The sequence below is a fragment of the Pogona vitticeps genome, chromosome 3 (assembly GCF_051106095.1).
Source record: "Pogona vitticeps strain Pit_001003342236 chromosome 3, PviZW2.1, whole genome shotgun sequence".
NCBI classification, from domain to species: domain Eukaryota; kingdom Metazoa; phylum Chordata; class Lepidosauria; order Squamata; family Agamidae; genus Pogona; species Pogona vitticeps.
The window spans coordinates 82406582-82419933 of NC_135785.1; the positions used below are offsets into that span (position 1 = coordinate 82406582).

Consider the following 13352-nt stretch of genomic DNA (forward strand, 5'->3'; position numbering starts at 1 on the left):
ACCTGTGCATGGGTAAATTGCCAGTAAAGTCTTGGCCACTGAAAGCATCTGAGTGTCATAGCATAAGCTTTGCTTGCCTTTGGAATTATATAAATTATTTTGTTTGACGATTCATCTTTGGGGCGTAAATATGGGATTCACAAATACAGTGGACCCTCGACTTACAGACGGCTCGACTTACAGACTTTTCAAGTTACAGACTTCTCTGGCTGCAAAATTTAGATTCGACTTGCCACCAGAGAATCGACTTACTGACCTGAAAAAACCCAAAATGGAATAAAAATAGAATAAAAACCACTGGTTATGGGATTAATCGATTTTCAGTGCATTGTAGGTCAATGGAGATTCGACTTACAGACTTTTCAACTTGCAGCCACCATTCCAATACGGATTAATTCCTTAAGTAGAGGGTCCACTGTACAGAAAGACTGCCTTTGTCACCACTCTGCAACATTAATGTGCTTTCAGGCCCAATTATGAGCGATGTCTATTGCCTGTTTCTGTCCTCATTCTTATCCTGTTGAGGAAGGTCTCTGCCCTCTTATGAGAAGCTTTTAGGTGGACATTGGAGGAGAGGCAATGCTCTCCTTTGGCAGACTTTCTTCATTTTAAACTATCTTACTAGGATCCACTGGTCCTCCACCTAGGAAAAAAAAAGGATATTTATCTATGCAACAGCCCTAAGAAAGAACCAAGAAATGATGGAACAAGGCTGAAGATGATAAAGAGATATACTATGGGCGGAAAGAAATCCAAATTTTAGTGATCTCATAAAGGTATCGCCTACTCTTTCATTTTTATTGTGTGAGGACCGCATGGCCTTTCCCAATTTTTTTGTGAACTATGGAGGATAGTTGGCTGCCTACAGCACCACCTAGATTCTAAAGTGCTTCCCAACTCTGGGTAGCCCAGGTGTTCTTGGCTACAACTCCCAGAAGCCTTCACCACTAGATGTGCTGGCCAAGGATACTGGGAAATGCAATCCAGGAACTTCCAGGTTACCCAGAATTGAGAACTACTAACCTAGAAGACAGTACAGACTCTCAACATCAGCCAAGCAGGGCTGCAAACTGAAGAAAACATCTACCGGTACTTCCACCCAGTAGTTAAAAAATTTAATTCAGCTTTGAGTTCATTTGGCTTCTTCTAGTGGGCAGATAAAATCTTAGCCACAATGGAGGTTTGCCACTTTTCTGTATTACCTTTTCCGTGGCCAAATAGGAACCTTGAGATTTGAAAAAAGGTGGAGGAGGCAGTAAATGCAGATTATTTGGGGGTTCTTTGAAGAGCTGAGAGGACAAATCCAGCCAATTACTACCTGGGGTGGAGTTCGAAACCATATCCCCATTGGTGTTTGGAATTTTTGCACCATCCTCAAAAGCTTGGTAAGTAATCTGAAGAAGATGGATTAACACTGAAAGCTAGCCCCTTGTTCATGGATTTTTAGTGGTATCTAATAAAGGTATCACCTGCTCTTGCATTTATACTATGGGCACACTTTCAATCTTTTCTCCTCACCTAAAAAGGCAAGGAATCACCTTGTTTAAAAAGGAGCATCTCTTGTGCCTTCTATACTGGTCAGAGCCCCTAACAAGCTGGTATCATGAAAGAAAATTGAGTAGCAGTTTTACATGTTGATCTAAAGATACACACACACCCTTGATGCTATTGGGCAAACACAGAAGTCTTCTTAAGGCATTATAGCCAGCAATCATGGTGCAGCTATCACCACTAGTAGGGATAGGACCACACACATAAGTCGTGCTTCCAACATACCTGCCACACCTGGATATGAATTGGGCCTGCACATTTTGTGTATGGAGGTCTGAAGAGAGACTTGTAAGCAAGTTTGGTTGACTTATTTATGGCGGACTAAGTGGGTGGGGCATATGTTCACCTTCATGTCCCTTGTTTAACTACAGCTTCCCCCTTTTTCAGGATATACAGCCTGAATGAGAGTTCTATATTCTTTTTAGTCAGACTTAGCTGCTAGTTTCAAAAACTGCTACAATTTCACATCAAAATTTGTTTCAGTGTGAGCTTTTATGAATTACAACATTTTCATTTTTATTTTTGTTACATAGACTGACATGAAAGTTTAACATGGCTGCCTTAACCCTTCTCTGCATTCTGTTTTTCTGCACATTCCTTTGTCTTTTACGGGTTTTTTTTACCTTTAAATTGTCCAGGAAAGGGCACCAAAGTGGTTTTTGTTAAGGGACTCCTCTTACTGGTAAACAAACAGGGCCAGGAGGTGAAACCAACTTTACATGAAAAAGTTGTCTTCTGATGAAGCTTTTGCATTTGGAAATTGGATGTTTTGATGTCTGTCTTCTTTCCATTGTCATGGGGTTTAATTTGAAGGGCAGCCTGTTGAGAGGGCAGATTGTTAGCCATTGAAATGCACTGGGAAGGATTAAGCTCTGGACCAAGAATCATGGAGTGGAGCAGCCAGACCAGCACCTCCAATCAGCTTGGCCAACTGTCATGCTGGCTGGGGATAATGAGAGTTGTGCTTCCCTGTATTTCCAACAAAGCTAGAGAGCACTGAATTGGAGGAAAGGAGATTAGTAAGAGTTGGCTGATTTAGGGCCAAATCCAGTTGTTATCCTCAACCAGAGTAGACCCATTTAATGAAGACAACTTGTTAAAACAATACTAATTTAAATCTCACTGATTCTCTGGGTCTACTTTAATGGGGACTAACAACTGCATTTTGCCTATTATGTTCCAAAGAATCTCTTTCAATTTGCAAAGCTGACCAAACATCTCGTTTTGGGATTATCCAAGAACCTAGTTTCAGCCTTGCAGCAGATAAAGGCTACCACCTAAAGAGAGTGGTAGGTTATCCTGTTGGTCTTTGTACAGTAACAAAATCACTTCAGTGGCTCTGCTAAGCATCTTTCTATGGAATGTTTTAAAATCTCATTTTTGATTCTTGGTTTCTCACAACAAATGTATGAGTTACTTATTTTGTTACATCAATGGAGCCGGAAAACAGCTTTCTTCTTCTTTTGAAACAGAAGAGAAAGTAACCCTGATGCTAAAATTCAATTTCCTAAGCAGTGTAGAATACAGTTTCTAGGAAGATGCAGTTTTTCCTACAAAATAGCATTAAAAAAAACAAGGTCCCTTTCCCTTCCGATTACTGTGTTCAAGAAATGTGTGTTCAGTAATCTTACATCCTATGCTGCACTAGATCTCTGTCACACTGAAAGGTTCCTCTGCTTTACATATCTTAAACATGAAGCCTCTCCGCGTGGGATGTCAGACACTATCCATGTAGATATAAATGTATGGAAATTCTTTGTGTGGAAATAGGGTACATACACTGACATCTTGTGACTTGTAGAAGAAATGCAGGCTTATATCCCTACATATGAAAGTAGGAGACAAATCATAGATCCTTCAATAATGGCCCACCTTACATTCACCCTGTCAGTGTATGTACCCTATTGAACTGATTGCAGATGAAACGACTGCTGTGGATTCAGCTGCAGATAGTTTCTTGGTTGACCCTTCAAGGTGTGGCAAAGAAAATATTTTTAAATATAACTGATGTAGTGCATCGGCAATAGTCTACATACAGTAACTGCAAACCCCCCAACCCCCCAAATTTTCCTTGCCTTCTGCCCAAGCAGGAGAAGTGGTTAATTTGCCAATATTCTGAAGTGACTTGCTTATTAGGCCACTTCACGATATTGACAAACTGAAAGAGGAAAGCTTGCTTTAGATCAGCTCCAGTGATCACACACTCTGGAACTGGTCCAGACCAGAGTGATCCTACCTGCACCATAAAAGTAGAAGCCCCTTGATAGGCACCAGAAAGGTGCAAGTAGGAATGTTCTGGGAGACGTCTGATGCCCTCTAGCAAAGACCTTGTCTAATTGCCATCTTCAAGAGCACCCTGAGCTGTCCTTGGGCCAGTGTAGTCAGTGTAGCCAGCCTCTTGCTTAGGAGCGTGGCACTTTTAAAGGGTCTGTACAAGTCTTAGGAGTTTTTTGTTTTGCTTTGCACTGTATTGTTAGGAATTTATTGGGCACTGTTTGCAAATCAAGAGGGGTGCCTGTAACCCTAGAAATGGAATACTTATCATCATCACACTCTCTAGCATAGGCAGACTTCAGAGTTGCCAGATCACTATTTTGTGTTTTTTTTTTAAAATTAGATCTCCAAGAAGCATCAACCAGAGGCAGTAGAAAAACAAACACGTAGATTTAAAGAACAGGGTTTTCTTAGCACTGCAGGGCCCAAACCTTTCAGCATCACACCCCTTTTTTTTGATTTCTGAGAAAGCCTCACACCTCCCTGCCTGTTGCTCAGTATCATGCAGCCTCCTTTTAACAAAATAAATTAGAAATCTGTAAAATTTCACCATCCTCCACATCCTTCTTGGATTTTTGAAATATTGCAGTATGAAATTTGAAAATAAAAATGATTGTTTAATTTGATAAACATACAGTTTAGTTATGAAAATCTCACAGCTGCACACTGTCCTAGGCATTTGTTCAAGTCTCTCCATAAGGCACTCCCCTGTCCCATGTGTCTTAGCACATTCAGAGCTTTGTTGTTTTTAGTTGTTAAGTCATGTCCAACTCTTTGTGACCCCATGGACCAGAGCACACCAGACCCTCCTGTCTTCCACTGCCTCCCAGAGTTTGGTCAAATTCATGTTGGTTGCTTCAATGACACTGTCCAACCATCTCATCCTCTGTCGTCCCCTTCTCCTCTTGCCTTCACTCTTTCCCAACATCAGGGTCTTCTCCAGAGAGTCTTCTCTTCTCATGAGATGGCCAAAGTATTGGAGCCTCAGCTTCAGGATCTGTCCTTCCAGTGAGCACTCTGGGTTGATTTCCTTCAGAATGGATAGGTTTGTTCTCTTTGCAGTCCAGGGGACTCTCAAGAGTCTCCTCTAGCACCACAGTACAAAAGTATCAATCCTTCAGCAGTCAGCCTTCTTTATGGTCCAGCTCTCACGTCCATACTTGGGTACTGGAAAAACCATAGCTTTGAATATGTGGATCTTTGTCAGCAAAGTTCAGAGCTAGGGATGTGATTTCAGCAAGAAAACTAAACTGTGCTGCCAGAGACAAAGGACAAGAGAGTGATCCCTCCCTATTCCATATACAAGCACTGACTGGAATGCAAATAGAATCTTTCTTCACCACTGGTGATGGAAGGGGGTCTGCCATTACACTGGCAGCATCAAGCTTATTCAGGAAGCCCAGGGTTAGTAGCCTGGCAGAGGGCTGATGCCTTGGAGTCAAGTTGGACAACAGCATTGCCACTCCCAACAACTGTCAGCTGAGTGATCACCTTACTTTGTAGGATCCTGACGCTCACAATTCTTTTACACAAAAGTACACTACCAGTCACCCCCCCAAGCCTTCTTCATTTTAGGATTGTAAATTCATTTGAAAAAATCTGTGGGGGTTTTGTTGCTTTTGTTAACCCACTGGGATTCCAAACCCCTTGCTATGTGCTGAATATTACCTGAAGGGTTGTTTCTAGATTCCAACCTATAATTTGCCCAGTCCTTGTTTGCTTTAAGTGAATAAAAACGCTCAGACCTCTCCGAAACCTTCTTTTTTAAAGTTGTTTTTTCTAGAAATAGTTTCCTCCAAACATGCATTTAAGGATAAATACTTGTCTGATGAGAACATTTATAAATGGCACACTTTTTGGGTATGGGATGAAAAGCATAAAACCTTTTTTTGAGTTTTTCCTTTCTCTGTTAAGTTTGTGGCATTGACGGAAACATCTTAATCAAGAGTGATAAAGCTTTCACTGGCGCAATTGCAGATTACTGGCAAAATATTATGGCTTCAGCTCTGAAGTGACAATCCATCTGGGCTGTGATTAGTTCCAGGTCTGAGCTGTCACTCTTAGGTCGTACTCCTCAAGTCAGCTCTTGCCACTCTGAAATAAAGGGCTATTATATCTTGACAGGAGAACTGTTCCATGCCAGCCCCTAAACTCTTGGCTGCATTATGGAAGTGATTTCATGGAATTATACCCATAGCTCACTCAGCAAATTTAGCTCATTATCATTTACCCAGTTAAGGCGAAAACTGAGAACCCTATGCCTCTTTCACACAGACTCATAGTAAGGGCAGGGAGCGCCATGCCTTCACCAGCTGCCATAGGCTTATCGGTAGTGACAGGAGAGGCTGGATTCCAAAGAGAAAGCAGGCCGAACTGCACAATCCTGACTGTTTGGCCAGAGCCGCATTTCACATGTTTAAGTATAAACATATGCTAGGAGTAGAGTTCAGTCCCTGATACAAGTGGATCCCACACTCAGGCATTATTTCATTTTATTTCTGGCAACTGAATGTGAATGAGTTATTTTAAAAAGAGGGGATTTGGGTCTTTGAATGTGCCGGTTCACATATACTCAGTTTTCTCAGGATCTGAACAATGTCAGAGGTATCTGTGAAACAGACTGTTTAAAAGGGATGCATGTGACAATGAAGGATATGAAAAGATATGTGCCATCAAGCTGCACCTGATCTATGGCAATCCTAATAGGGATTTCAAGGCATGTGAGATATTCAATGACTGGTTTTACCAGTGCCACCATCAACCCCACTAGTGAGCTTCCATGGCTGAGCAGAGTCCTAGTTCATCTGAGTCCTAGTTCAATAATCTAGCTACTACACTACACTGGTGACAGGTATATTTATAAACTTTAACTACCGTTTATCAACAGATGCTACTACCACATATTTTGTTGTTGTTCTAAAGATGTTAAATAATCATCACAACAGAAAATTGCAATGGTTTATTTTGCTGTATTTATGTACTTTGCTCACAATCTGAAGTAAAGCTTAGTGCTATTATCATGACCTTTTACAATATAATGCTCATACCACTGAGGAACACTGTGCTTTGTTTTGTAAAAATATATGTTGTGTCCATTTCCCCCCTATAAATAGAGAGACAAAATTTCAAAGTGCTCAAATAAAAAACACTTTAAGACTATAATTTCAAACATGCTCACTCAAAGGTACATTCCATTGATCCTAATGAGATCTACCTTTGATTAGACATGCATAGGATTTTATTACAGAATGCTTCTTTAAAGAAAGTGAAAAACACTTTCTGAAATAACATTTGGGGAAAATATGATCTAAGCTAAAAGAGATAATTTTCTGACTTTGGCAAAGTCAAAATACAGAGGGGGAAAAAGCCACAGCATCTTGCTGTGGCTGTTACCTTTTAGATAAAGTTACATTCTTAGAAATGGCTGAAAACATGTGGACCAGGATCTTGTGGTATTGTTCTCCTGGTAGAAGGTCTTCTGTCAGTGGAACTAGAAGCTCCCTGCAGATCTCTGAGCACCAAAAATGCTGAGCAGCTCTTAAGGACTCCGGCCTGCAGAGGAAAGAGGGGGAAATACTCCTTTCCATTTTCACAAATAAAATGACTTCCTGCACTGTTGAGTCCACCACAAGAGAAGAACGGAGTCGCAGGCATTGTTTTGGTCATCAAATAAATTTGGTCCCGAGGTAGAGGCTGGAAGACCTCATTGCAATGGCAAGTTTAAAGGGAAAGTATTGTCCTCAAGCTGGAAATGGATTCACAATCTTCATCGACAGATAGTTCTACAAAAATGAAAAATAAAAGGGGTTTAAACATGCAGTCATCAGTGTGATTTTAACTGACAAGTGATTAAGTTAATGCCAGAACATTTTACTGTTACTGTGAGCTAAAGAGTGCAACTACACAGCAGGAAAAATGCAAATGGATCTGCTGTGAAGTTGTACCCAGGAAGTAAGGTTTCCAGGGTTAAATTGCTTCAGTCAACAACACAGGAGTCAGCAGAGAGAGGAGAGGAAATCAGCTTTGTTTGCAGCTTATTAACCATTTGAATCCTCTCCTCTCACACCTGGTGAATGGATCTACTTCTTTCTTTCTTTCTTTCTTTCTTTCTTTCTTTCTTTCTTTTAAAAATAAAGTACTAATTAATCTTTTCTTCTCAAATCCTATCTTTGCCTATTAAGACTAGGAAATAATACCTTCCTATCCTTGATTCAGACTTAATTATATTTAGTTGTATCTGTACTTAATTATACCTCGTTAAACGACAAAACCGCTATACGATGACTGTTTTGCGATTGCTTTTGCGATCGCGAAACAATGTTTTAATAGCCAAAATCCGCTTTGTGATGATTGGTTCCCTGCTTTGAGAACCGATTCTTCGCATTACAATGTTTTTAAAACAGCTGATCGGCGGCTTCAAAATGGCCGCCCGCTGTGTAAAATGGCTCCCCGCTGTGTTCTTGGATGGATTCCTCGCTTTACAGGCACTGAAAATGGCCACCCCATGGAGGATCTTCACTGGACGGTGAGTTTTTCAGCCCATTGGAACGCACTGAACGGGTTTTTTTATTTCGCTTAACAAGGATTTCGCTCTACAGCGATTTCACTGGAACGGATTATCCTCGTTAAGCGAGGCACCACTGTATTTAGAACAGAACTATTAGAATCAATTAGACTTTAGATTAGTAATAATTTAAATTCAAGTAATTTCAATAGGTGTTCTTTCAATATTATTGAGTTTGGATCAATCCACTACCTAGTGAATAATTAACAATGCTACACTTCTAGAAATAAATAAAAAAATTTAAATCTGCAGGAAATTTTTATATTTTGAATACAAGTGTTACCAACTTCAGACAAGGGAGATGGGATATCATGTATATGGAAGGAGATTATACATTTAAAAATGCATACCGGCAATGAGTATAGAAGAATGGCTACAAATAAAAGCAAAATCAGCAGGATGATGATACCAATGAAGACCCACTTAAATCTGCGCCACACAATGTATTTCATTGTCTTGCAGGGATTGGTAAACCAAAGGAAAGATGTTTCTGGCCGGCTGTAATTTGAAAGAAAAAGCATTAATCACACAGAGAAACCAATGTCTTTACCATCAACTACCTGCGTTGTCCATTTCCATTTTGTAGTCCTTATCCTACACCACCAGAGGCATTTTGTATCAGCTCTGAAAACTGACAACTGGAGGTGAGAGAGAGCTCTAGAGTGTCCCCATTTGCAAAGAATCAGGCCAAGAAGTAGAAAACAAAATGATGCCTTCCTCAGTTGCGCATGAAAAAGCTGACTGGAGTGATAGTTCAGCACTGCTGGCTGGACAGCATCTTCCAATGTATCTGGAGACAACAGACTAATTTAGGAGGCATAGGACTAGTTATATCACACCCAGGTCTGTCCTTAAACACATTGCTGCCGCTCCAGCCAACCCCTCAGCATCTACTGCCTGAGGCAACTGTCTAATGGTAGGGCTGATTTTGAACACTGTCTAACTATATTGCTATAACACAGAGCATTGCTACATTTGCATCCTGATCAGCTGGAGATTATAGGGATCTCATGGGCCTCTTGTAACAACAGCACTAATGAATTCCCTTATGCAAGGAATTTATGATTTCCAGTTGCAACAGGAAAGGGCAGGTTTGCATATTGAGCAGTTCATGATTGTTAAAAATAATTAATGACTGAGACCAACTATAAGCACACATCTCATGCTTGAAATCAGCTGACAATCCTATTTTCAGGTTTCTTGGACATGGCATTCACAAGATTAATAAAGACATCCATTCCACTTGTGGGAAGCCGGTTTACAAGATACCACTAATTAGAAGAGAAGGAAGTACAGTATCTTACTTTGGCATGTCTAACTTGGGGTTCATATTAGGTTCATCTCTTCCTTTACCAGCTGGTCGTTCTTCAATTTCTTTCTCCTTGAGGACTTCCAGAGTCATCTCAACCTTACCCTTCAAATAAATCAAAACATTATAAAGAATTATGCAGTGTTTCTCATGTATTTTTTAAAAACAATATTTAAATTTCAATACTTGCAGTTCTTGGGATCGATTATCTAAATATTCCATCCAGTGTTACCCTCCTCCTATTTCCGTAAGTGCAGCAAGATTAGATATTTATAGAACAGCACATCTATAGAAGAATATGTACATTTGCATATGTGTGCACATATGGGCTGTGCTCTACATTTCCATGAATCCCAAATCCAAAACTAAATTGGGCAGCTTTGAATAGAGCAGATCAAAGCTGAATCTTTATATGTTTGGAGATTTTTTTTTGCAATTTGGGATTGAAGGAACACAAATATGTAAACAGGATGTCCCCCAAACTGAGATGTTTCTATCCAATGCTACCCATTCATTTGGGACAGAATTGCAGCTAAAATGAGAACCACTGGATAGCTCAGTAGTTTATGTATCTGGCTGTGGAACCAGAGGTTGGGAGTTTGACTCCCCACTGTGCCTCCTTGACAGGAGCTGGACTTAATGATCCATAGATTCACTTCCAGCTTTGCAGTTCTATGGTGACGATGATACTATTCCCATGTTCAAATATATATAAAAACCATAGGAGTTGCTCATTACTGCTTTACTGGGACAGGTATTGCAGAAGGGGGAATCGGGGTGTAATAAAAAGTTGATGGGCATAATGAAATTGTAATAACTAACTAATTATTTTAAGTACATTAATGGAACCTTACAGCCAAAACCCGGGAACCATCCTTTTCCATGTAGCATGGCCACCAGCCCCGCATGGACTTCTGCTCAAAAAGTGAGGCAATCTTAGGCATCTTGAGTGAATTGGTTGGCTTGTATTCTGGAATCATGTCTAAAGTGCACTTTTCTGGACTTTTTGCTGGCACAACTGTATTGTGCAAATCAAGTTCAACAAAACCTAAAGAAAAAAGAAAGTGGGGGCAGGAACAATCATGATGTCATGCATGACTTGTTATCTCAAGTACATCTTGGCACGTCTTTCCTCTGTCAGGTCTTTCCCCAAATGTAATTTTTAAAAGGCGTACCAAGATAGTCATCCAAGGAAAACTTGTCGTTGTCCCACACTTGGATAAGTAGTTTGGGTGGAATTCGGAATTCAGTATTGTCAAGGCTCCAGAAGTGTTCCTATGAAGAATGACAACATCAGTAAGAATAAAACAAAATATTTTACAGGCTGATCATGTAGTCTGGTGCATTTCCCCCCTCAAATGCACATGAGAAAACATGCTGCCAACAGCCTTTGCACTGCGTGCACCTAAAAGGTCAGCTAGACTGGCCCCTATAGATTTCAGCACAATATGCACCTTGGAAGGCAAGTGGGAACAATGTTCTGCTGACTTAGTGGAAAACTCCATCAGAGTAGATACACAATATTTCTTTTTATAAAGAAAAGAATATTTAAATGCTAGCAAAGTTTTATTTTTAGAAGAAGCCTTCAGAAAAGCCTTTTACTGTTTAAGCTATTAACATTATGTACTGGGGTTATTGATGCAAAAGAATTTTTAAAACTCAGAAAATATTATTATTTGCTGGATCTGCAAAAGGTATAGAACAGAGGTTGGGAATCTGTGCCCTGCAGATGAATTGGACTACCAGTCCCGTCATTCCTCACAGTGGTTCTGCTGGTCACAACTGGCAATACCGGCTAGGGCTGAGGTTACAGTCTAGCAGCATCTGCAGCACCATACGTTCCATACCCCTCCTACAGAGCTTCACAAGTTTTTCTTGCTGTTTTATTGGATTCTTGTTATCAGCCAGAATGGAAAGGCAACTAAAACAGTGTTTAGAGTTTCAAATCCTCTTGCAATTAAAGTTGTTTGAGGGAGAGTATGGTGATAGCAGAGATAAGTGTGCCGTCATGGTCCATCCCCAGCCCTGTTGCATTCTATGCTTTTGAAGGCCAAAGGTTTCGTGCAGGCCGGCCGCTCTCTTTACATGGGCTCCTCGCATGATTTAGGGCCCTAAACAGTCATATAGGGAGAGTCGTGCAGGGAAATCCACATGAGCAAGGCAACATTGCCTGCTGCAAATGTTTGCCCTCCAAGTTATGTAGGATGTCTGGCCCATCTGTGAAGGCCCCGCTTCACGAAAAGTGTTTCTACCTCTGTGGCCACTGTGTCGTTGTTGTATGTGAGAGAAAAATATGGGTAGGGGGCTCCATGTCAATGGAAGAAGGGCACTGGGAGTAGCTGTGTAACTCTTTCCATCCTAGACAGTTTCCACTCAGAATCTCCCAATCTTGCTTCACGGGGTTTTCACCCACAGCAGAAAACATACAGGTGTTCCGTCTTTTCTTCTGTATATGGATAACCAGCAGGGCAGAAACCAACAAATCTGAACAAGACAACAGTAGGAAAGAAGAGGCTCACAAGGACTCTTTCTCCTTCAGCCGCTCCACCTGGATTTACCATTGCAAATTATAGCTTTCCCAGTGTATCTTTTTAAAGAAAGGCTTTGGAGTAAAAATGGCTCACAGCGTAGTCTCACATAGTCTAGCTATTACTAACTGAAGTCACTTATCTTTAGCATGATCAAAGAAACTTACCTTTTTAGAAATGGTACAGAGCTGCTCAGCTGGAAAATACTCAAAAGGAAAAACAAATCTCCAGTTGAAGTTTCCATCCCCATCTAGAGATCGGTAATGCACATCTGTTTTCTGCTTATTTTCTTCAAAGCCAGGCATCCATCTGAAAGTCAGAAGCAAGTTGATTTGGTTGTGCACCAAGAATGGGAATGGCTGTTTATAATGCAAGAGCAGTTGACAGAGCTTGTTATGCCCTCACTGTACTTTGTTAAAAACATGTGTTCTGTTTCCACTGTGGCCAGCTAGATGCCTCCTGCTTTCATGCCCCAATAGAATATACATTCACTATGATGTGTACACACTGATCAGCAAAAAACAAACAAACAAAAAAAAAAAAACAAAAAAAAACCACGAATGTGTCAACATCATATATGAGCCAGCCCTAGATAGTTTTCAGCTGGCATTGGGGGGGGGGGGAATCTTCCTCCCATTTTACATGTGTAGCAGTTATCACGTAACTTGTTCTTAATAAGTGCAAGACTTTTATCTAGCAAGAATGTCCATTGTTAACAAGATCTGAGATATGGTACCCTTACCCTTTCACATAGATATCACTCATTTCTTCTCCAGTGATGCTTTTTTCATCCAGAATGACATCCTTTGTGTTCCAAATAATCACCCGTAGTTCATACCTGTAGTGCAGGTTACAGAAAGAAAGAAAAGCCCAGTGTTTGTGCTTTTGTGTTTCTACTCAGCAGTGTACAAACAACGCTGATATGTTGCAGCCATGAAAATAGACAGGAATGAGCAAAGGATGGAATAGGGACATTGATGTCACAGATTCTCACGCAGAAACAGGCGAAGAAAAAGAATCACTCTTTTAGCCTCAGGGTGAGATATCTCTCTGCAAGATTCCCACATACCCCATCCAAAAACTCTTGTGGATTTTGTGGAAGTCTTGCAGTTTCTCCTTTTTTTTT

General features: G+C 40.6%; 1 protein-coding gene across 5 annotated transcripts in view; it reads right to left on the reverse strand.

Moving 5' to 3' along the window:
* Window positions 1-6769: 6769 nt before the first annotated feature.
* Window positions 6770-13352, reverse strand: part of MYOF (myoferlin) — a 104103-nt gene continuing 97520 nt past the window's right edge. For all 5 annotated transcript variants that reach the window (XR_013543956.1, XR_013543955.1, XM_020782899.3 and 2 more), the window contains 7 exons: window positions 12969-13064; window positions 12394-12535; window positions 10874-10973; window positions 10553-10746; window positions 9694-9803; window positions 8740-8887; window positions 6770-7607 (listed from right to left, as the gene is read on the reverse strand). Coding sequence is in view for 3 of the 5 variants with exons in the window: in XM_020782899.3 (XP_020638558.3) it covers window positions 7566-7607; window positions 8740-8887; window positions 9694-9803; window positions 10553-10746; window positions 10874-10973; window positions 12394-12535; window positions 12969-13064 (832 nt within the window). In the remaining 2 variants the exon portion in view is untranslated. The remainder of the gene's footprint in view (window positions 7608-8739; window positions 8888-9693; window positions 9804-10552; window positions 10747-10873; window positions 10974-12393; window positions 12536-12968; window positions 13065-13352) is intronic.